The following is a 26,857-nucleotide window of genomic DNA, read 5'->3' as shown; positions in this document are numbered from 1 at the left end:
TGCTCTATATAAATTACTTTAACATTTATAATATTTCACCATATATTAATGCCTTAAATTATCACTGTGAGCTGTGGAACAGTCTGCAGCTAAACAATAGCCATATGTTTAAATCAGTTAGTTAAGTCCTCTCTGGCTGACGTTAATGTAGCTCTTACTCTTCAACTGTTACGGTCTAATCTCAAACTCTGGCTGACGGCACCTGATCTGAGAGCCCTATGTAAAAACCACCCACACATGAACAAAAACTGATTCAAATTTCCTCAGTATCCCATAATAATGTTATTGATAGGATGTAGTGAGCGTGACTATAACCACCCCCAGCCATAATAAATCTGTGGGCACTGATTGCGAGCAAATCAAAATGCTAGAGAACCCAAAGTTTTCTTTGTCATTATGTCTGAATCTGGTCTAAAGTCAACAAGGAATCAAACTTGATCATATTAACTTTCATAATGCATGTTCCTTGTCTTAAATGAATAGAAATAAAGGGGGAAAAAATGCTGAAAATTTACTCACCCTCAGGCCACCCAAAACGTGGAGGACTTTGTTTCTTTATTGGAACAGATTTGGAGAAATGTAGCATCACATCATTTGCTCAAGAACGGATCCTCTGCAGTGAATGGGTGCCGTCAGAATGAGAGTCAATAGAAACTGATAAAAACATCACAATAATCCACACCACTCCAGTCCATCAATTAACATCTTGTGAAGTGAAAATCCATCGCTTTCGCCAAAATAAGAGTCCATAATCGATAATAAAAGTACTCTTGTCCTCTCACATAAAAATCCACCCACATATTTGTTTAGAAACATTTTGGATTGTTTTAGCTTGTAAACAGTGCTTGATCTGTGCATTATTTCTCTCTTAATTCAGATTAGATTACTTTTTCACTGAAGGAAACAATATAATTGAGGAATAAGAGAGGACTCATATTTTAGCCGGGAGCAATGTTTTGACATTGAAAATGTCTTAATGATGGGTTTGTTTCTTACAAACACAGATTTTTGCTCGGCAAGTCATTTATTCATGGCCTGGAGTGGTGTGGATTATTTGTGATGTTTTTATCAGCTGTTTAGACTCTCATTCTGACGGCACCCATTCACTGCAGAGGATCCGCTGGTGAGCAAGTAATGGAATGCTACATTTCTCCACATCTGTTCTGAAGAAGAAACAAACTCATCTACATCTTAGATGGCCTGATGGTGAGTACATTTACATCAAATTTTCATTTTTAGGTGAACTTTTCCTTTAACGTGAATATTTTATCGGTGCATGTTATCCCAAAGGTAACACCATAACTTGTTTTGTGTTTTAATGAGTTCACTGACGTCACTTATGCAGCACATGGCAAATATTTTTACTCAGTCAATAGCCTATTTCACTATTATGGAAGAAAAATGGCTTGTAAACTGCAACAACTGTTGACTTCATGCTTGAGTTTTTAAAACACTGGCTCATGTTTTTCTTCTAAGTGTAATCTATTTTGCCTTGTGATTTTTAGTACTTCAAACACACTCTCGCTCATTTGCACACACACACACACACACACACGCCTGTCGCCGAGTTTGTTGTGATTGCTCAGTGAGAACACGCATGTACACGCATGACCCCCATCGGCTGATACCATAGCTGCACGGGAAGGGAGGGAGGGTCTCCTCAGTGACCCGGCCATGTGAGGTAGATGATTTTGTGTCCGGGCTTCATCTGGGTGAGGAACCTTTCGGTTGCTTTCAGTCCCGGCTTTTCCTCCAGCGCTGGGAGTGACTCCCCCTTTGAGATGCTTCCTCCGGAGAGGATGACGAGCCCGACCGGCTCCCCTCTTCCTGGGACTGAGAGGAGGTGGAGGGGCGTTGGGGGTCCTGAGACGTGGAGGGGGACAGCGCCCTCTTGTGGGGACACTGGGCCACCATGTGTGTGACACTCTGACAGTAGTGACACTTCTTTGGCTGGGGCGGAAGGCCACACTCTTTAGCGTGGTGGTCCAGACCTCCACAGTTGTAACACCTACAGAGGGATGAAAAATGCGTGATTATATTAAAACATTATAGAAATGATACTTCTAAATTTTAGTATTTAGTATTTGAAACATAAATATTTTGTAACATTGTAAATGTCTTTTCAATTTATAGCATAAGAGACTTCTCTCAAAGACATTTAAAAATATCTTATTTATTTATTATTTTCAACCAGAGTTGTTTAAAGAAAATAAAAATATATATATATATAAAACAACTTAATTATTCCCATTTTTATTTTTTACATAACCATGGATTGAGTTTGTTTTTGGTGATTGTGACCAGAATAATGCTTGTTGTTAAGATAATGAAAATTATGGAGGAAAGTTTAATTATGAAAACAAAAACATATTATTCCTAAAAACAAGCTTTTTAATGCAAAACATTATTTTTCTTCCTTTTTTTTTTTTTTTTGGAATGTGACCTGGACTTTTCTGAGACTTTCTCAAACCCAGTGTTGGTCACTAGAGGGCAGTACAGGATAGGACTTCCTCCAATAACAAACATCCCTCATAGAAATACTCTTCTTCTTCTTCATGGAAAATAGGCACTGCAATATTTAATACATATTGTTTTAATCATATAAGAGTCAAAAATAAACCCAGCCCAGTAATTCCTACATTAAAATGTAACACTACAAATAAAAACACATGATTCACAGCCACAAACAATACAAATAAGATTCAAGAATACAGTTTGCAGTTCTTTTGTTAGATATGAGGGAACTAAGTGACTGTGAGGAATTGTCTAGTAGTTAACAGGAACCTTGTATGTTACCATGGAGCCTTCGGTTGCCAAGGAAATTCCAGTGCATGGAAACGAGAGAGTAGGAAATTACATTATAGATCTAAATATAGAGAATCAGATCTCTCAGTGCCACTAATGTGTGTGTGTGTGTGTGTGAGAGAGAGAGAGGGATATATTATTACACTGCTCTCTGGAATACTTGATTCTGATTGGTCGATCACAGCATTCTGCAGTCACAGTATTTTTGTACAATAATGGCAAATTACATCTGACTGCTGTCAAAGACAAAATATTTCTTACAAAACTGTTGCACGTCTCTCATACAAGTGCTCTTTTAATATTCAATGAATATTAATTTTGGGGAAAAGAAGGATTATATGAAGATCTTACACAACATATCTGCATCAAAATATGTGTGTATAAATATCTATTACAGATAAAACTATTATTTTATCAAAAATGTAAATGTAAACAATGTTTTGTTTGTTTGTTTGTTTAAAAAACATGGGACAACTTGCCCCAACCTGCATTTACGAGGAATCGAATTATTTTAATATGTTACAAGGTATTTTAAGGTGACGTTTTTACCGTGTAATTAGACAAATAAGAACGGAGTTATATTAATTAACTACATAACTTATAGGGTTAGGGTTAATTGCTTGCAATTATTCATAATTTACTGTTATTGCTATAGTAAGTACGTGTAACGTGTGTAACTACGTCTTAAAATAAAATATTACCTTATAATTTAATAGGGTTTAAACTAGGTGCTTGAAACCAACATACAATAAGCACTGCTTGAAAAACACAAATATTTGATTAAATTGGACTTTTGACGCTATCTGTCTGTCTGTATGTGCACTGACTGTTTTCAGCCTGTAGGTGGCGGAGTGGGTCAACTACAGCATAACAAACTTTACAAAACTCACATCAGTAATGAAAAAAAAAATTTTTTATGAATGACATTTGGATCATTTTGACTCCTCTCACATTCACATCTAAAAACACTATGTGCTCATGGAAAATGGAAAATGACCATATGCATAATTTTTTTTTACCTTCAATATCATAACATTGAAACATGAAAACTGTGGGAAAAACATCTTGACAGTATCATTTTCCTTATCACATCAACATGCAAAAACAAAACAAATAAACACTGATATAAAGATTTCTATTAACCTCATAATTATATTTAAAACAATTATTACATACTTTCAGCTACATATTTCAGCTACGTATTCACTGAAGATACAAGCAATATTTCTGTATTTTAACTGAAAAACTGACAGTTTTTTTCATTTTTGACATTCAGAGTACATCAAAAGAAAGAACTGTTAAACTAAACAATTAATTACCCTTATGTAACTTAATCTAAACATTTCTATTAATTTAATGATTGTATTTAAGACGATTATTACATGATCTTGAACTAACATAAAATCGGTTGTCTAAAGGTTGTGCAGTTAAATTTACACCATAAAATAACAGCATATTTGTTCTACATTATTTAATTTAATCTAAAACTAAAGATTTATTAAACTCATGTATTTAAGATGATAATTACATGATCTTGAAATTTGAGCTACAAATATTCAGTATTTGCCAAAAACACTGAAAATTATTGACATAAAATCAGCTGTCTGATGGTTTTTAGTGAAATTGACACGGTCATTGATTAGCTAGCATGTTTAATTCAATTATTCAGTGACTTTAGGGAATAAACAGTTTTTTACACATTTAGCAAGGTCATGTTTTAAGCCAATTTTATGAGCTGTCCTAATACACCTGTTCAGTTTCCAACAGATTAACGAAATCTGTCACCTGGCATTTCACTGTGGTCTTCAACAAAACTTCCATCACCTCATGTCTAGTATTTTGTTAAGCGTCTATAGTGATGGACTATGTGATAAATGGCTCACCCACACACAGGCGCATGTATATATGCTTATAAATAGCTTTAACACAACAGACTGAAAAGACTTATTCAGCTTGTTTTTTTTGCTTTGCTCTGATCACTACGGCAACAGGAAGTAGAAGACAGACTCCCAATGAATGAGTCCTGAACAGAAAAACTATGAGCCGTCTACATTGAAAAGTACAAGCTGTAATTCATGTGGCTTCACAGACCATCATCAATACTGGAACAGAGAAAAGGAGAGAATTTGAACCCTGAAACACGTCTACATCAAATCAAAAGCAGCGAGTCTGATGAAAATGCTTGTGTAAGATAGAAATAAAAGTTTTTAGATAAATAATCCTGTCTGCATATCAATCGTAAAATATCAAATTAATCATAAACAAATCAATTATTTTATATTAAGGAATATTTTAAATAAAGTAAATGCAGTATGTCATTATATAATTCCCCTGCTCTATTTTATATATTCATGTATTATTATTTATTAATATTATTATTATGCAATTTTGAATTAGAAACATTTAATACAAAATAAAATAAAACATTATTTTGGGTAATACTTTACAATAAAGGTCTCATTTGTTAACATTAGTTAATGCATTCACTAACATCAATTAACAATTAGAAATATATTTAATTAGCATCAAGTAATTTTACTTAACAAAATTTTACTGACATGTATTTTAGGTTTTGATTAAGATTTTAAATCAGTTTTTACTAATTAAGAAATTCCAATAGTTCCAATTCCTTAAATTAATCACTGCTATACTAAACAACACTAGTAGGTTAGTACTACTGCTATTATTATTATTATTATTAAAAGCAGACTATTGTTGTGACATATTCTGAACCACCTAAAGGTTTATAAAGACCGGTAAAGGCAAACTATAAATTTAAAGAACAAACTGTAAAGTTGACCTTCAGTTTAGCACATATTTATTATTAAATTGATGCAGAATGAATAGAACACAATATGAACTGTGAATAAATGAACATAATCCAGTTTGGTCCAGAGAAATCGAGACAAAACGTATTAAACTACATATCCCATCATGCTCTGCGCACTCACCGGTCTCCCTTTGGTTTGCGTTTGAGGGGCGGGGCCTTGCCTTTGGGGCGTCGGTCACTGCCGGAGCATGGGCCCCCGCCGGGCCCCGTGACCCTGAGAGACTCCAGACCTTTACTCGACCTCTTGAAGGTGAATTCAACCTGCTCGCCCTCCCGTAAGCTCCTGAAGCCCTCCATCACCAGTTTACTCTGAACACACACACACACTTGATTTAATACAATTACAAACACACTTATATCATCTAGAAAAATCTATATATTTATTTAAACAAAACAGACCAGTCATAGCAACAGAGAATAATAAACATTTCATGGCATATAATAAAATCAGGGAGGTAAAGATATAAAAAAGAGAATCTGTCAAAATCACCTTAATGTGCATTACATGTTAAAAAAATACATTTGACCACTTTTATTGCATTAAATGCACAATTTTTTGAACTTCATTTCTAAAATAAAAAAAATTCTTATTGAAATATTTGTAATAAACCCAGTGATTAAGGCACTAAACCAATGCAAATATCAGAAAATTTAAGAATATGCAAAAAACAACTAAAGTACATTTATTTAGTTTAATCACACCAAATATTAGTGTAATTGTCTTCAAATTGCTGCCTGACAGAATCTAATACATTTGGCTCCTACTTTAACTTTTAGGAGCCAAAAATGATGTAATTCTAAAATATTTATATAGATATCAAACAGACTGGTCATCGCTACAGAAAGATCCATCAAATCTTGAACATTTCACATCTGTCAGGGAGAGAAGGATATATAGATGTTCAAGAAAAGAAATGACTAGAAATAACAACTTGCAATCTGTCAATATCACATTAAGCTGCATTACAAAAGCAATGTTTAAAAACACATTTGATCTTGTTTCTTGCATTAAATGCACAATTTTGAAAACTAACTTTTCCTATTTAAATATTTGCAGTAAAACTTTTATATTGTAGAATATAAAAAAATATCAAAAAAATATTAGAGAACAATTTACAGCAAATATTAGTGTAATTGTCTTTAACTGCCAAATGACAGAATAGTTAAACTTTTTATTTTGATGTACTTACATGTAAAAGGTTATACTACAAAAGTAGATAAGTTGGCAATTCAACAAAATCTAAATATATATATATATTTACATGGTTAATATCACAATTCAGGAGAACTGTATCCATCATTCAAGATGATTGGTAGCAAATATAGTTGCAATACTTGTAACAATACTAAAGTAAACTTTTACATTAAAATAAAATTTGAACAAATGTGAATCATAATTTTTAATGAGTGAAAATGAATTCAAAAATCATCTACACAAAGCACAAAGCAAGAAAAAACCCCACGGATGTACATTTGTATTTAATCGTTCAGCAGTTTTTATCCAAATGAGGAACATTAAAAGCAGCTTATCACATGTATTATTCACAGTCAACACAAAGGTGTTTCTCCATCCTTCAATTTATAAGGTTTTCTGTCAAAGACCCTGAGAAAAGATCAGAAATTATGAATTCTCTTCATTTCAGTCAAATGTAATTAGATCACCACAAAATCTGTAATTTAGCATCGATTTGAACAATTTAGCCGTTTTATTGGATATGAATTGTTTCATCAGGCATTAGAACTGATTTGATGAATTTATTGTTGAAATAAGATCTAGTTTATGATAATGCTAAAAACACTACAAATACTGAATATGTATCTATGTTTAGGCATTTGTTTGTGATTTAATAAATAATCAACGACTTCATCAGTAACGGTGATTTAAGTCATGATTGTGATTCAAATACATGAATACAGAAAGCTGTCTGTGGTCGTCACAGAGGCAGTGCTACATGATCATACAATTTACATTTCAATTATTCATGAAATTAAAACAGCAGTGACGTAATGCATGAATCAAATGCAAGAGGCAAAGCGCAGCTGACATGTATTCTCATCATTTACATTCACGCTTAGAGAAAAGAAGTCAATAGATCAGAGAAATGACACGCTCAGCTTCACAGCTCTGTTTAATAGGTCTTTTTGGAAATATCAGCACTGAATCCACATCTGGACTGATGAATGACATCAAATGCACAGTAAACAGTGTCTTCAGCTCCTCGTTTATTTCAGTCACAGCTCTCACTGATTGCTTTTTGTCACGGCATCACGTTTAATTCAGCCGTGTGGGAAATTAATGCATTTAATTTCTCTTAATTGACATAATGGGCCCAAAAAGCATTCTGATTTAACACTTGCGACGGGGAGAAATTAAAAATCCATAGCATGAGAGAGAACTGCATTTATGAGAAAAGCCAGGAGCAAAACCCTTCCCACGCTCATATATTAGATATTTTCTATTGAAATATCAATCTAAACAGCACAACACACTTAACAGGATTAGATCTTGGTACACACACACACACACACACAAATAAATTAAACAAACACATATAATTTAGGCTATAATAAATACAATCTGTTAGTAATAATGAAGCAAAACCTGCGAATCAGTCATTATTATTATATTTTGTATATTAATATATTAATATAATTATATATTCATTGCAATTAAATATAAATATATTAACATTATCTATCAAATCATAGAATAAAAATGTGTCAGGATGTAGTCCAGTGTGTTCATCTGGCTTTTTTCTTTCTCTCTTTTTTCTTTTTCTTTTTTTTTTCCTATTTATCTTTTTTCTTTCTTTCTCTCTTTCTATCCATCTGTGTTTTCCTAGAATTTTCCCTTTCTATTTTTTCTCTTTTTTCTGTGTCTATTTTCTTTCTTATGTCTATCTTTTTTCTTTTTTCATTCTTTCTGTCAGTTTTTTTCATACTGTCTATCTTTTTTCTCTCTTTTTCTTTCTTTTTTCTCTTTCTATTTCTGTCTATCTATCTGTCTGGATCTGTAGTGTGAAAATAAACTGTAAACACTTAAATATTGTAAATAAAATGTTTTATTAAAATTACTTGTTTTGCAAGAAAATAGTATTTTTTCCCCTTTCTACTTTAAAATTGCACGTGTGATTCAATGCGTTACTTCATTCTTTGTAATGAACTCTTTTCTAGCAATTTCTGAGTGAAAATGGTTTCTACATCAAATGTGTGCTTTTATTTCCAGGTCAAAGTTCAGAGAGAAGCAGTGCGAGCAGGAAGATCAGGCAGCAGCAGACATGTTTCTGTCTGAACTCATCCAATAAAGCATAATTAAGAAATGTAATCCATGAGCACAGGAGAAGATGTGTCACTGCAGGAAAAAAAGCAGAAACACAAGAGACGGAAGACAGAAAACAGGGGGAAGAAATACGGCGCGCACCACCAAAGGGCCGGACGTATCGCACATCACCCCTCCTCTACATGTTTTCATCCTTCATTGTGACCTCTGACCTCTGCCCAACCCCCTTCAAACACACACACAGGCATCCCGTTTCCCTGCGTTAAATTAACAACACACTTCTGCTCTGACTACAAGACGCACACGCAGTATTTGATCTGCTGACACACACTACATCACTCCACACACACTCCTGATAGCAGCCGGATATGAGCTCTCTCTGTGTGTGTGTGTGTGTGTGTGTGTGTGTGTGTGTGTGTGTGTGTGTGTGTGTGTGTGTAAAATGCACACGGTCAACTTAAGTCTGATTGAACTACCTTTACATTTTAAAAATACCTTTGAGGATGATCACAGTGTTTATAAATGAGTGTGAATGTACAGAATAACAACAATTTTATGTTTGTGTCTGTTTATATTATGATGAAGCTTGAAAATAAAACATATGCACAGAAAACAAATAGAAACAGAATCAAACTGCAGTTTATGTTTGTCATGATTTGTTATTTTTTGTGTTTATTCGTTATAATAAAACACACCAATGTAGCTTATTGTCTTTTACTGACAGCTTGCTTATTTTCTTAAAAAGCAAACATAAACAGTTGTCTAAAAAAGTAAAAGAAGTCATAGCTTTTGGTATCTGGTTAATGTTGCCTTTTTCTAATCTGTCCAAACCATTTGACTTTCTAAACAGAACTCACTTTTACATTTGTGCTCTTGGCAGATGTTTTCTTAAAAAAGACACTTCATTTAATGAGTTTGTTATTTACTCAGGTATAGATGTGTCTTATGAGACCACAAATCAAGTCCTAAAATTAAACTAGCAAAATAATAAACAGAGCTTTTTTTCTTCTTTTTTTTCATTCAAGAACCAATTCATCCATTAAGCATTAATCAACAAGTCAAGCATTATTAAGATTATGAAATTATTTTAAAAACAGTTGATAAAAAATACATAAAATACAAAAAAAATATATATATACAAAATAATTATAATCAGATTTCAGTGCTACACAGCTGTGACTGAACTCTTGGAAAGCGAGCATTTGTTTGTGTCAGATCAGCAGCTGGCTCCGCCCACACACTCACTCCTTATATGGGCAGAGCTGAAGGAGGAAGTCATGTGACCTGCAGCTTGTGTTGAGATGGAGAAATGAAGAACTGAACAAATGGAGAAATGGAGAATAAAAGTGCAGGATGCAGAAGAGATCGAGCTCTGGAAGAAAAGAAAAGAAATGACAGTGAACTAAAAAGGTAGAGAGTGAGAGAATACTAAAGACAATAATGGAGAAAACATAGAAAATTAAAGCTCTGCAAGTAAAAGCAGAACTAAAGTTTAGATGAAAACAGAGAAACTATAAAAGTAAGATTAGCAAAGGATAAAATGAGAGAGAATTAAGGCACATAATGAACGGGTCATTCCTGTTATACAGTATTGGCATGTCCTCATTATGGGTCTTAACATACTAAATCAAATATTAAACTCATTTTAAAGATAAAATCATGTTCATTTCTGTTTTGTCACAACTACCATCACAACAGGGAATAGAAAATAAACAAAAAATATATATTTACATTTACTGCTATACATACAAATACCGTATTATTACTAATATTAAATTGGGAGTACATTGAATTTTAAATAAACCTTAGTTTAAGCAGATATTATTTTTGCAGTGCATTATTATTATTATTATTAAAAACATTAAAACAAATAAAAACAATTACCAACTGTTCCTGCATTTTTAGTTTCTCTATTCGAAATATTTCAAACTAAACTTCTCATTTACTTTACTTTAAATTAATTTATTGCTTTTCCTGAGTTCTCAATATCCCGTTCTATCCTGTTGTAAAAACTTACAAAACTGCCAAGATGAAAAAAAGGATTATGAAGGGATTTTACTGCTATTAGTTGGTTTGCATCACACTAAAACATTTAGTCTTTTTTAATGAAAACAAAAGTATGGAACTATAAAAATGTTAAAAGAATATAAAAAATATATATATTAAATTAACTTCAATTGACACTCATGCAAACAAACTTTAACCGTTGCTCTATTGTGTAAATCAAGTTATATTTAATAGTGTAAAGTGCTAATATTTTATAGAAACACTTCCTTAAATGACAACACAAACGTATTCAGTTTTCATGTTACAGAGCACAAACAGGAATGAGCATAAATGTATGCATCCATTATAATCCTGTGATTGTGAACCTGAATTATCTTATACACTCTATAAGACACTTGTCAGCTTGCTTGATTTAAAGAAGTTTAATTATTAGTTTCTTCTTAAATCTCTTTTAAAAATATTGATTTGACATAATAAACATTTTCCACTTTCATTATTTACTATAAGTGCGTTTTAGGAATCTCATCTGTTATCATATATTTCATCCTGCGCTCTAGATATCAGTCTTGGCATCAGCAGTTAAAAAACAAACGGATGGAGCACAGGATGAGGAGAGCAGCGTGTATGTTAGAGGAGGAGTGAGATCTGTGCAGCAGTGAGAGGAGGAGTCTGGTCCTGGATGAGAGCTTAATCTCACTAGGGGCCCAGAGAAACCACAACACACACACACACACACACACTTTAACTTAAGGACATACCACAGAACCCATCCCTAAACGAACAGCATTTCTACAATTAAAAACAGCAAACCATTTTTCAAGATTTTGCACACTTCTGGACATAAATTTGCCTTCAAGATAGCAAAGTGAGAAACAAGTGTAAATGCTGATTACATATTTAAGAACTTCAACCTGTCGGTTCATTCATTTTATTTCATTTAAGGTTCTTTATTGGCATCGACGGTTTCATGAAGAACCTTTAACATCCATGAAACCTTTCCATTACTCCAAAGGTTCTTTAATTAAAGTGAAAAAATTGTTCTTTGGGATTTTAAAATGTTCTTCACACTAAGAAAAAATGGTTCTTTTAAGAACTGTTCACTGAAAGCTTCTTTTTGAAACCCAAAATGGTTCATCTATGACATTGCTGTGCAAAACTCCAATTGGACGCTTTATTTTATAAGCCTATTTATTTTTACAATTGAGCTATAATACAATCTGGTATCGTAGCTCAGTGTAATCGACTACTTTTAACCAACAACCAAGAGATTAATATACAAGATAAAATGCACTGTAAAAAATATTTTTTTAAACTTCTGCCTCTGCCTTAAAATTGTAAGTATCATCAAACGAGTTACTTCAACTCATTTTTTTGAATCTCATATAACTTGCTATGACTTATTGATCATACCATTTCAGAAGAACAAGCCTTTCAGTAAACGGTTCTTAAAATAACCATTTTTACCTAACATTTAAAAAACCTTTTTCCACTTTAAAGAACCTTTTTGTGCAATGGAAAGGTTTCATTGATGTTAAAGGTTCTTCATGCAACCATCAAAGCCAATAAAGAACCTTTTTTTCTAATAGTGTAGAAACACATGAAATGATCGAGTCATACAGAGCGACGCATTTATAAACAACAACATGCATTCATGCAGTTAGACTCTCACACACACAAACACTGCAGGAGGTGCAGCATTCGGAAAAATCAAACACAAAGCTCCTAATGAAACACACACACACACACACACACTGCAGTGCTTGATTCGGAGTGTGAGGGCCGGCCAAAGCCACACCTCCTTTCCCTTTTTTGTCTTTAACGAAATTCCTCTTTTAAAGAATGTTAGAGGACCCCAACCCCCACCACACACACACACTCACGCACTGAAATCCTCTTTACACATACAAACAAAAAAACACACACACACATGCGTTCTCTTTTCTTCTGATTCACACTTTTTCCTGTCCTGGATTGACACAAAGTGCTCATGGATTTGTAGTTGATCTGAAACACAGGACAAACACTGGTGTGTTTCAATGAGGATACTGTATTGATGTACTGGTCGCATTAAAGGAGGCTAATGTAACAACGGTAACACTTTCCTTAAAGCCTTTATATATAATGCATTATAAAAGTATTTGAATGCATTAATTATGCCTTGTAAAGCAATTTATGATGCATTATATGATAACTGTAAACACAATTCTTATACTTATCTATTCATTGTTACACCTTTAGAAAGTGTAATGGATTAGAACATGACAAACAACCAATTTCACATGTAACAAGGAATATGCAAATATTATATGCATTTTAACATTCAACTTTAAAAATAATGCATTATAATGTGCATTATGAATAACTTTATAATGCATTATACATACTTCAAAGTAAATAGTAGCCAACTTTTGGTTCAAAAAACAAATGCATGCACCATAAGTAAAAGTACAATTAATGTACATGCACTGAGAAAGACTGCTTCATCAAATTTAATATATAACAAATTTTAAAAATGTAATTATAGTCAGTGCTGGAACTGTTGTCAGTTGAAAAACAGCAATAACCTACTTTATCTCAAATAATTCACATCACTTATTTGATATGATACTAATTATTTTAGCTATCATTGATGGAAAAAGTCAAATTATATGTTATAATTATCTTCAAAGAAAATATTTAAATTTCATAGCTCTAATAATTTATCAGAACTCAATGTAATCGGCTTCTTTTAACACCTACAGATCAATATACAATATAATATACTATCAATATCAATATACATATTATAAAATATGCAAAGAATTAAAAAAAAATCTCAAAAACAGTTTTAGCTGAAAATTTCTCATAAAGGGGAAAGACATCAATACATTTTCTTAGGCAGACATTACGCAAACAGCAATGCATAGCTACGGTAAGGTCATGGGTTCAATTCCCATAGCTGCATGAACTGATAAAAAAACAACAATAACAATCTGGATAAAAGCGTCTGCCAAATGCATACATGTATTGTGCTAAACCACAAAGTTCATTCTTGTTTGTAAGAAATGTACGGGGTTTTTTTGACGAACTGCCAAACAAAACATTCTGTTTCTATACATAATATCAGGTTTAGACACACACTAAGGGAATAATCAGCTGTACACTCTCTGCTTATCAAACACACACTGCATAACAGCTGCACATCCTAAACAACACACAAACACACACCCTGCGCAGCATAAAAGCTTTTTCATTTTCAATGTAGCATGAAGGCACATGTACATGCAGCATTCAGACACAAAGAACACAAATAAACCTCCGCATAGCAGCGAAATGCAAATCTTTATCAGAGACGTTATGGATTACAGCTTCTTTCTGCCATTAGTCTGTATAACACACGCAAGCAGCCTCAGCATCATGACCTGCGTCTGCATGATGCTAAAATTAGCTAGAAGGTTCAAAACATACAAATAATTAAGCAAATGAATGCTGCAATCAGTGAATACTGCAGCTAACCTGTAATAGACTAATATATTTAAGCATTTTGAGATTATCAAATAATAATTTGCTTACTTGGATGAGTAAAAATGCTCATGGATTTTGCTCATGCAACACCGCTGTGACAAGATAATGCACCAAAGTAAAATGTAAAGGCATCAGTGAAAACTCATTTGCTATCATTAAATAGTTTTATGCAAACATCGCCATTATATTATACACCCTGATCTCTGGAAGCCATTGTGTGTTTGCTGGTTTCAGGATTTTCATATAGAGGAAACACATTGACTGCACACAAAAATAAACCAAACAGCTCTTCCAGATAACAAACATGACTCTAATCAATACACTTTCCCATGCGATGAGGAAAAAGCAGGCTTCGTTTTCCAAATGCATTCGGTGTAATTGTTTACTACATGCGAACAGTATAGTACAAGATGTTCTTATAATAACTACTCTAATGCATGCAAGGTAGGAAATGTTCCATGCTTAACCTATGTACACAAATTTCACATTTAACATCAAGACAGCGTGATTTAACCTGTGCTTTACAACAAAGAGTAGGCCTAACAAGTGTATTAATTGTGTATTCCAACAGATAATTCAGTAGACAATCTGATGAATTTGCAAATACAGATGTGGAGATTTCATTTGATTTCAACCAGCTCATTTCTAACCATTTGCCTTAATTATTTTATATATATATATATATATATATATATATATATATATATATATACATATATATATATATATATTACATAAGCTATCAGTACGTTATTAAACTCAACTGCACGCATAAAAGTCTGACTGTGTATCTGGCTGCTGTTTGTCTTTCAGAATCAGAATCAGAATCAGAATGAGCTTTATTGGCCAGGTATGTTTACACATACAAGGAATTTGTTGTAGTGACAGAAGCTCCACAGTGCAACAGAAAGACAGCAACAGGACACAGATAATAAAGAATAATATACAAATAGGCAATGTACAAAGCAGCAAAAAACACAATATATAATATAGACAACTATGTATGTACAGGTCAAGTATGTGCAAATTAGAAATGAGAAAATAAAAATTAGTGAGTGTGGTGAATGGATAATGTATTATAGTTGTGTGTTCCACGTTTATTGTTGAGTGTTCATGAGATGGATTGCCTGAGGGAAGAAACTGTTCCTGTGTCTGGTCGTTCTGGTGCTCAGAGCTCTGTAGTGTCGACCAGACGGCAGCAGTTCAAGGAGGGAATGTGCTGGATGTGAGGGGTCCAGAGTGATTTTACCAGCCCTTTTGCTCACTCTGGATAAGTACAGCTCTTGGAGAGTGGGGAGGGTTGTACCAATGATTCGCTCAGCAGTACGGACTACCCTCTGTAGTCTTCTGAGGTCAGATTTGGTAGCTGAGCTGAACCAGTGCAGAGGATGGATTCAGTGATGGCAGAGTAGAACTGTTTCAGTAAGTCCTGTGGCAGGTTGAACTTCCTCAGCTGGCGAAGAAAGTATAACCTCTGCTGGGCCTTTCTGACAATGGAGTCTATGTGAATATCCCACTTCAGGTCCTGAGAGATGGTGGTGCCCAGGAATCTGAATGACTCCACTGCAGTCACTGTGCTGTTCATGATGGTGAGTGGGGGGAGAGCAGGGGGGTTTCTCCTGAAGTCCACGATCATCTACACAGTTTTGAGCGTGTTGAGCTCCAGGTTGTTAAGACTGCACCAGACAGCCAGCTCCTTAACCTCCTGTCTGTAAGCAGACTCGTCACCATCCTGGATGAGGCCGATCAGTGTGGTGTCGTCTGCAAACTTCAGGAGCTTGACAGAGGGGTCTTTAGATGTGCAGTCGTTGGTGTAGAGGGAGAAGAGCATTGGGGAGAGTACGCAGCCCTGTGGAGCTCCAGTGCTGATCGTACGAGTGCTGGATGTGAATTTACCAAGCTTTACTAACTGCTGCCTGTCTGTCAGGAAGCTGTTGATACACTGGCAGACGGAGGTGGGGACGGAGAGCTGGGTTAGTTTATTCTGAAGGGTTTCCGTGATGATGGTGTTAAAAGCGAAGCTGAAGTCCACAAACATGATCCTCACATAAGTCCCTGGTCTGTCCAGATGCTGCAGGATGAAGTGCAGTCCCATGTTGACTGCATCATCCACAGACCTGTTTGCTCTGTAGGCAAACTGCAGGGGGTCCAGTAAGGGACCAGTGATGTCCTTCAGATAAGCCAAAACCAGTCTTTCAAATGATTTCATGGCTACAGACGTTAGGGCCACAGGTCTGTAGTCATTAAGTCCAGTAATTTTGGGTTTCTTTGGGACGGGGATGATGGTGGAGCGTTTGAAGCATGAGGGGACTTCACACAGCTCCAGTGATCTGTTGAAGATCTGTTTGAAGATGGGGGCCAGCTGGTCAGCACAGATTTTCAGACAGGCTGGTGACACCGTCTGGGCCTGGTGCTTTCCTTCTTTTGTTCTTTCTGAAGACCTGGCACACATCTTCTTCACTGATCTGAATTGTAGGTGTGGGGGAGAGGTGTTCAGGGCGGGTGTGGGGTGATTTTTCAAAACGACAATAAAACTCGTTCAAGTCGTCTGCCAGGTGTTGATTCTCCAGAGTGCTGGGGGATGGTGTCTTGTAACTGGTGATGTCCTTCATTCCTTTCCAAGCTGAAGAAGGATCACTGGAAGATCTTCTTTGCCGCTCTGATCTCCTTTTCAGTGTGTATTTGGCCTGTTTGTACAAGACTTTATCCCCTTTTTTGAGTCTTTAAGTCTTTTTTGAGAACTGCATTTCCCAGAATGCACTAAGATTTAGGGGCGACTAGAACAAGAGGTTCATGTTTAAGCTCATTCACAAAAATTCATGTCCACACAAAATTTTTATTTAAATAAAAAATTAATGAAATTTGCCTAAAAAAAAATCTTGAAGATATTGTAAAACTGCCTGTTTTAAATCATTTCAAATAATTCTGTACATATTTAGAATGTCTGCTATCAATTTCCTTAACTGTGCTAATTCAAATTTTATTCTCTATTTCAACAATTTTATTTTTTAAACAAAACAATGCATCTAATATATCCATAAAAACACCAATCACAAGATAAATACGTAAAGCAAAATCCCTTTTACTTAAAAATGGTTTTCAGCAATTGGAATTTGGTTATAATAAAAGATTATTAAAACATTGTTGAATTTGAGAAAAGAATAGCACAACTGTAATTTTAATCAATCGAGATATTTACACTGTTTTAAATTATTTAAAAAATACTAGATAGATAGATAGATAGATAGATAGATAGATAGATAGATAGATAGATAGATAGATAGATAGATAGATAGATAGATAGCCACTTGTTTCCTGTGCAAACTAGCTGTTATGTTATTGAATTTCAGATTTAAAGGATTATGCAGATGTGTTTCGTAATAATGGAAATGTTAAGTCCCAGGAATCATTAACATCCAGCAGTCAACATAACACTGCTTGACAATATTATCAGCAACAGATAACAAGAACACATTGTAACAGAAAGCAGCAAAACTGACATCAAAACAACAGTGCAGTGAGCTTGAGTGCTAATAAAACTCAGAAGAAACCTCTGCTTTTGTTCTTTAAGTTTGTGTCTGCAGTCTGCTATTTTAAGGTGGAAAGCCTGGAAAATGATGAAAGGAGATAATTTCCGGTTTAGTACATGTGTCCGTATTGATTTAGCTCTGAAACTGCATGAGAAGAAGAGGAAATATTGTGAAAGGGGGGCTGAACTACACCCATGTAAACACGAGAGCACATGATGTTCAGTACAACAGTTCACACCGAAATCGCTTGCCATTCTTCAAAAGTCTGCTTGTGAACGCCGTCGGATCTTCGTGTGCTCCGTGTGACACGTTTTCCGACATGGTGGCAGGTTTATGAGACATGCTCCTGTGAGCATATACTACTCAACATGCGTTCAATGCAACGATGTGTCTACAACCAGGGCCGTAACCACCACTAGCCTACACAGACGCCCCCTTATATCAAGGGCTACTCTCTCTATTCTCGTCCTAATAAAGGTTCCTTTAAGAGCTGCATCGTAAATACCTCCGTTTACTACTAATAAGCTGTTCGTCTGATAATATCAGTGGAGAGTGAAGATGCGTTTTTGGCGTTCTTAAAGTAACAGGGGATGAAAACACAAGCGCATGTTTACTTCTGCTTTCCTCGAGCACATCTGCTGCTGATGTCAATGAGATGCGACAGATAACGTGAAAAAGAGTCATGAGGAGAACATGCATTTTTGGACTTACTTGGTGAACGAACACGTCTAGTGGAGGGTCCACTGGCTTCCCCTCGCTGCTGGTCATCGATATAAATCCAAACCCCATGCGGACATTAAACCACTTGCAGTAACCCGAGCCAGCCAGAATCTGCGGCGACCCGACACCTTTGCGCGGCCCTCCTGTGCGGTCAAGGGAGAAAAGCCCATGATGTTGTGTGCTGGTGTTTGAGATGTAGCCTATACTTTGTTCTTGGTGTGTACACAATGACCGTGGGTCTGCGTGGCCAGTGTTTCTGAGGGAAATCCCCCAGCTACTACTCAACACCATGCGTTCAAATGCAACGATGTGTCTACAACCAGGGCCGTAACCACCACTAGCCTATACAGACGCCCCCTTTTCTTTATAATCAATAAATATTTGGGGGTTTCCATTGCCAGCCTGTTAAACTTTTACATTTTGGTTCCTTAACCTTATATATATTCTTACACCCTTGTCTACAACCCACCCTCTGGAAAACTGGAGAAACTCAATGAAAAGTATAGAGCTACACTTCAGATGGGATGGCGCAGTGCATTGGTATTGCTCAATATGCCTAGTTAGTAGCTACACTATGTAACTTCTTGCACCTCTACCGTATGTGAACCGCCTGGCGTGGGGCAGGTGTGCACACGGTACCCCCCACCCCCCCACTACCACTGGCTCTTCATTACGCGTACAAACAACGTAAACAAAGCGCGTTGGACAATACGAGTTCGCGTGAAAAGAGATGTTTAAAAAAAAAAAAAGCATCGTAACCTTCGGCCATGTTTCCCCGCGGACCCTTCGTTCCAAAGTTCCAGCGAAATCGTTTCCTCCGTGAAATGGGGTGATGCGCGTCACCGTCGATCCGACATCCCGATTTCCAGCGGGCACAAATTTAGCGCGCATGGTACGGCGTGCGTCTCCTTTTTGGATATTTTGTCATGTCTCTTTTAACATCTCCTATCCCCTCTCTCTTTCCCTCCCTCTCACATTCGCTCTCTCTCTCCGTTTCTCATTCGCTCGCTCGCAGCGCTGCACACGTGACTCCTCCGGGAGCCCGGGAGAGGGAGCGGACTCGGAACCGGGCTGGACTTCAGCTCTACAGCTACGTCACCTAAAAGCATCAGGTTCATCAGGTTTTGACGTCTAAAATCGGTTTTGTGCGTGTTCCTTAAGTCATTCGAGAGACCATAAAAAGTCCAGCATTTTAGTTTTTTTATTTATATGTAACAATTTTAATGATGCGTTATGTAACCAAATTCCAACCGCTGGTAACCACAGTCATAATACTTTATATAGCCTTTTGAAAGTAAATAGTTGTATAACACTTCATTTTTGATGTTCTCGCTTGTTGTAGCGAAATGCAACAACACAAGTTTTCCAGAATTTATCTCTTTATACAGTGGGTAGTAGATTTTTCTAGAAGTGTAGCCTACTATTCCATTAAACTGTAGGCTAGACTAATAATCGTCGTAGCCTATTACATAAAGTTGTTTTAAGCTATACCTTTATGTCATTAACCAAAAAGAGGAAACGTTTCTTATGCACACATTGGATTTCCTTTCAAATGTACAAAAAATATTTTTGTTCTTCTGCTGCTGCTGTCTTTCTGCTTTTGTTTAAACGTTTCCAAAACATTCAGTATTATAGTTTGGGAGAAATGAGATCATCACTAATTATTGTTTGTTGAAGCACACTGCAGTTTGCATTTGTTGTTTGCTGCAGTACAAACGTCAATGAGACTCATTTAGAATAAGAAGATCTTTATTGACCAAGTCCTCACACACATGGATTTTTTTCTGGGTTACATCAGCTTTGCGCACTTGAAAATATATACATGAGGATACCTAGCTACATCAATGTAGAAAGAACAAACATAAAGACATAAAATAAACGTATATAGAGTGTATTGCAACAGTATAGGCTATAAATATGTCTGGCCTCCAAACTACATGATCTGTTGATTCATGAAAACAGAGCATTGATCCAATTAGATTTGCTAAACAACTAGCAAATCACCCCACTTTTTTCCTGGTATATAAAGTGATAAAACACGGTAAACATAGTATGAACCCAAAATGTAATATAGCCCAATTGAATGTTCTAAAAATTTAAGTATGGAACGGATTAAATGCAATCTTACTTTCACAGACTTTTTTTGTTTCTGTGCTTATTGTGTTGTTTTGAATTGTATCTTGAGTGATCAGTACTCAAAAAACTGTAGTCAAATGTGCATTAAACCAACAAGTTGAAATGCAAAGCTTAATAGGAAAATTGACAAGTGAAATAATTGTCTCCTGTTAAAAAAAACGTAATGTTTATGTTTCTACAAGACATTCGTTCAGTAAACGATTCTGACTAGCTCATGATCAAACCTGATGCCTTGGCAGAGGATGTTTTTCTCTGTCTTTGAGTCAGAGGAAAAACACGTTGGAGAAGTGAATCAACAACTACCCCCACCGCTTCTACGCTCCGCCCATTTCACCCACCCATCCATGCCGACCACCCTCCGGAATTCACCCCTGCCCCCAATCCCCCACCCCCTGCACCAGTTCTGCTGTCGGAGATGCTGTGTGTGTGTGTGCATGTTTATGTGGTTTATGAGGACACAAATGTGTATAATGACATGGGTATGACAGAGGTATTACAATATGAAGGTGGTTTATGAGGACACTGCCTATGTCCCCGTAATTCAAAAGGCTTAAAAAACATACTAAATGGTGTGTTTTTGAAAATCTAAAAATGCACAAAGTCTCCTGTGAGGGCTAAGTTTAGGTGTAGGGTTGGTGTAGGGCAATAGCACACACAGTTTGTTCAGTATAAAAACCATTACGCCTATGGAGAGTCCCCATAAACCACAAAAAACAACGCGTGTATGTGTGTGTGTGTGTGTGTGTGTGTGTGTGCTGGTGTGTGGAAGAGATGGATGGTGGTTGTGCCATTACGGCGCAGGTCACGGATGTTATGGAGTTTCTCATTTCCTGCACGAGGGTTTCCCATCCACCATTCATAAAACTGCCCCGCGAGCTCCGGGAAACACGTCCCACGAGGTCACGGACACACCCTAAATGTCCCCGTTTGATCCCGTTAAAGTCCGCAAGCATCGAATAAATTCCAGGGCAGACAGATAGCCTAAAAAAAGATGTTCCTCGGTGGTTTATGTCTAGCTACTGAAACGCAAAACGGGTCCGCATGACTTTAGAAAGTCATTTAAATCAACAGCACTGAGGAATATTGATCTGAAATATAAAAATACGCGTGTGAGTGTAAAATAAAACAGGAAAAAAACTAGGCGTAATTCATTAGCAGGTCATTCAAACTTGTTATTTTTAATTCCGATGAATATTAGGCTACATATAAATGTTAATTGATTTTGACTTGAGTTTAATGCTGGACTGAATAACAACACTCTAAAAACTTTCCTAAATAGATGTACCGATTATATAGGCTATAGACTAACAGTCATGAATGCTTTAAGATTAAATTAAAGCTATATCATTAAATCCATGACATAATACTTTTGTAATTCAATTTACATGTAAAATTGTGCATAAAGGAGATCAACCAGTAATAGTCCACATACTAAATCTAAATATTACTTTCAATTTCAATTGTTTCAGTCCTAAATTGTTCATTAGCAAGAGTTAAACTTTTCAAGTTTAACATCTGAAGGATCTCTTTTTTTCTTTTGAAATAAACAAACCAAAATGTTTCTCTCTATCAGAGCAAAGTTTAGACACTGATTCTTCAAATCCAAACTCATAATCAAACACCAGAAGAATGTTTCCCATGTGAAATGATCTTTTAAATCAGGACTATGCAAATAGGTGCTATTGAAATGCAAAATGGTTCACCAATTGAGTTCATTCATAAACTCCATATATGAAAAACAAAACTGAATTTCACTTACAAGAACTTTCAAACACATACTGAATAAGATTAACCCTAAAAACACTCCCTTGGGTCTTCAGATTAGCCATTTATTTAGACTTTGCATCCAAAGTGAATATGAAAATATTCCTTTAATCTTAAATTAAGATAATGCAATTGAACTCATTTTGTCAACATTGCTAGGAGACAACCCATCTATAAAGTGAGTTTGCAGCTGATTTGTGCTTACCAAACCACCAGATTGGAGGGTCTGTTTGGATGTATTGAGCATACCTTCACCTCACCCACCCCCACCCAGCTGAACCCCAGAGGAAACGCATAGATGTCAATAGAGTTCGCAGAGTTTATTCAGCTCTTCTCCTTTCTTTTGGTTTAATGCTGCATTCTTTCAATTCCTCTATCTCTTCAAAATTATCCACCGAAGCCAATACAAACCCGACGGTTTTTTAAACCGATTTGAAATGAAATATCAAGAATGAGGGGTGGATATTTTTCATTCTCAGTTTTACATGTGAAGCCTGCTTCTACATGTTCTTACAAAGATCAATACAATTGAGGTTTCATTATAAGGTAAGGACTTATTCTATTCAAAACACACACGATATTCGAATTATAATTAGATACATTCATTTTTAAAACAGTTTTATGTGCACTATATGATAAACTGAAGAGAGATCTTCAAAAAGGGATTTTCTACTAAATTCCTATGCAGTGTCTTAATTTTCAGAGCTCGATCATAGTTTAAAATATTAGTCTTTATCGTAATTTTGGCACATTTTTGTCACACAAAAAGAGAGATGATCAGTTGTTTCTTTTGCCAGGCTATATTTTTCGTTTCGATTAAATTGCAAAAACGTTTTAAAACATTATACGATTTCAGGTTTATTTCTGTTTAAAAACGCAAAAGATAATGTTTTAGTAGAGGCTGTGCTTATCACAATTTTTAACTACAAAAAAAAAATGTTACAATTTTTGTCTTCTCGATTTCGGTAGCTACATAAAAATGACCCGTTAAACAAAACCGAAAGCTTGTATTCATTCATTTATGTGTATTTTTTATGATTTTATCCGGGTTAGTCGTTACAACAACAACAAAATCTAAATGAACTGGCTTCATCTATTAGCTATCTTTACTGCAAAATAGCTAATACTCAACAGATAACAGTGAATACTTTTAAAATATTGTATTAAACATTTTAACAGCTTGCAGCAACATTCCCTGTAAAAGAGTAAGATCTAACGTGGCGGCGGAACGCTCCTTTATTACGTCACAATTAAATCATGACGTCGAACGGAAGTGTGAAAGGAGCATTCAGGATTCTTTTCCTCTCCTTCTGTCTTTCATACGCTCCCTGTAAAAGGACCTTTCCCCCGTTTAAATAGTTTAATCACAATATATGATCATGTTATGATTGTGAAAGGTTCAGCTCTCAAACAGGTAGCACTGTTGATCTGCAATGTTCACAGTCTAGAAGACACACTTTATAAACTCACCTGAAATGGAGTGCACGGCCATGCTGTGTGTCTGACCCTGTGAAGAAGTCCAAAATAGTGCAATGGTTATTTTTCTGACGCAACTAAAGTTCTTATGTTGTAGGTTTTATGCTAATGCACCGACCGAGGCTCGTTTGTTTTAGTTTTTTAGTAAAAAATGAATATTTCATAGCGCTTGTGAAATATAAGAGGAGTTTAAATCGCTCCTTTAATCCAAACCGCGAATAATAAATATGGGAAGCACGCGCTTTGATTTCAGACACACCAATTAGCCTACTATTATATTTAAATAGAATTATTATTTTAAGCGGGTGTTTTATAGTGATGCGTTTAAGTTAAAGTCAACAGCTAACATAGCTAGAGTAAGATGAAATTATATACCTGTATATGATGTGATGTGTAAGTTTCAAATCCAGATTGATGGATAATAAAACGAGAAAACTTCTGATAATCTTTGTAAAGCCCATTCGCGTCAGAATATCCCGTCAAATACCTGTAGAACAAAAAAACAACCCAGTCTGGTCATTCCTTCTCTTTTGATACACGATTTCAAAATATTCCGACTTCTTTGTAAACGTCTGCGTTTATAGAAAAGCCACTTTGAATTTCTAGCTCAGCAGAACATTCAGTGTTGCTTATAAACAAATGAAATTATGACATTAATACTGCTATTCTTGTGTTCATAAATATTTGTTTAAACTGTCAAGTCTAATAACCGAACTGTATTCATATTCAAATAAAACGTCAACCACCATTAACAATTTCTCTTATGCTTTTTCAGTGAGGATGTAAAAAATGTCTTTAAGATGATAGACACATGATTGAATGACGGAGTCTGATTGGCAGCCATTTTGTGTGAACCTTCCTTAAATTCAAGACAAAACCCACACAAGGAAAATATCAAACTAACTAAAGGTCACTGGATTTATATTTTAAGCGTAATAAAATCAAAATGACTAGCTTGCGTGTCTTCATCATGTGAGGCCAAATAAAAACACATCATATTGTCAGGGGTTGATGTGGTTCAGTCTGCTGCAAGGTTACAGTAGGAAGGATTTACTTCCAGCAGCGCCCTCTGGCTGTCAATCAGCACAATAACATCAGTGCTTCTGCTATGGCAAGCCGTTTTATCGTAAAATATTCTCAGCGTTACTCGTCGTATTTGCATTTTTACTAGTAACAATTGATTTGTAGAGCTCTCTAATTTTAATTCTTACTAGTAAAAATTCAGTTGTAGAGCTCTGTAGTTAAAAATGAATTGAAGTCAATGGAGACATATGACTAGTAAAAATTAATTTGTAGAGCTCTCTAATTGGAATTGTTGCTAGTAAGAGTTGAATTAGAGAGCTCTGTAATTGGTATTTTACTAGTAATAATTGAATTAGAGAGCTCTGTAATTGGTATTTTACTAGTAATAATTGAATTAGAGAGCTCTATAATTGGTATTTTACTAGTAATAATTGAATTAGAGAGCTCTGTAATTGGTATTTTACTAGTAATAATTGAATTAGAGAGCTCTGTAATTGGTATTTTACTAGTAATAATTGAATTAGAGAGCTCTATAATTGGAATTTTACTAGTAATAATTGAATTAGAGAGCTCTATAATTGGTATTTTACTAGTAATAATTGAATTAGAGAGCTCTGTAATTGGTATTTTACTAGTAATAATTGAATTAGAGAGCTCTATAATTGGAATTTTACTAGTAATAATTGAATTAGAGAGCTCTATAATTGGTATTTTACTAGTAATAATTGAATTAGAGAGCTCTATAATTGGAATTTTACTAGTAATAATTGAATTAGAGAGCTCTATAATTGGTATTTTACTAGTAATAATTGAATTAGAGAGCTCTGTAATTGGTATTTTACTAGTAATAATTGAATTAGAGAGCTCTATAATTGGTATTTTACTAGTAATAATTGAATTAGAGAGCTCTGTAATTGGTATTTTACTAGTAATAATTGAATTAGAGAGCTCTATAATTGGTATTTTACTAGTAATAATTGAATTAGAGAGCTCTATAATTGGTATTTTACTAGTAATAATTGAATTAGAGAGCTCTATAATTGGTATTCTTAATAGTAAAAATTCAGATGTAGAGCTCTGTAATTAAAAAATAATGGAAGTCAATGGAGACATATGATTAGTAAAAATTAATTTGTAGAGCTCTATAATTGGTATTTTACTAGTAATAATTGAATTAGAGAGCTCTATAATTGGTATTTTACTAGTAATAATTGAATTAGAGAGCTCTATAATTGGTATTTTACTAGTAACAATTGATTTGTAGAGCTCTCTAATTTTAATTCTTACTAGTAAAAATTCAGTTGTAGAGCTCTGTAGTTAAAAATGAATTGAAGTCAATGGAGACATATGACTAGTAAAAATTAATTTGTAGAGCTCTGTAATTGGTATTTCACTAGTAATAATTGAATTAGAGAGCTCTGTAATTGGTATTTTACTAGTAATAATTGAATTAGAGAGCTCTATAATTTGAATTTTACTAGTAATAATTGAATTAGAGAGCTCTATAATTGGTATTTTACTAGTAATAATTGAATTAGAGAGCTCTATAATTGGAATTTTACTAGTAATAATTGAATTAGAGAGCTCTATAATTGGTATTTTACTAGTAATAATTGAATTAGAGAGCTCTATAATTGGAATTTTACTAGTAATAATTGAATTAGAGAGCTCTATAATTGGTATTTTACTAGTAATAATTGAATTAGAGAGCTCTGTAATTGGTATTTTACTAGTAATAATTGAATTAGAGAGCTCTATAATTGGTATTTTACTAGTAATAAT

The 26,857-nt window shown here is 34.9% G+C and overlaps 1 protein-coding gene across 1 annotated transcript; it reads right to left on the bottom strand.

Annotated features, from left to right (window-relative positions):
* Positions 1–1,734: 1,734 nt before the first annotated feature.
* LOC306880406 (protein lin-28 homolog A-like) lies at positions 1,735–18,967 on the bottom strand (the record flags this gene model as incomplete). Its single annotated transcript, XM_079433894.1, has 3 exons — positions 1,735–2,008; positions 5,757–5,944; positions 18,668–18,967. The coding sequence occupies 3 exons, from the start codon at positions 18,965–18,967 to the stop codon at positions 1,735–1,737; spliced, it is 762 nt and encodes a 253-aa protein (XP_079290020.1).
* Between the last annotated feature and the right edge of the window lie 7,890 nt (positions 18,968–26,857).

This window comes from Barbus barbus (genome assembly GCF_936440315.1).
Source record: "Barbus barbus genome assembly, chromosome: 14".
In the NCBI taxonomy this organism is placed as follows: Eukaryota; Metazoa; Chordata; class Actinopteri; order Cypriniformes; family Cyprinidae; genus Barbus; species Barbus barbus.
Note: the sequence above shows the minus strand (reverse complement) of the source record. Positions and strands in the feature narration are given on the sequence as shown.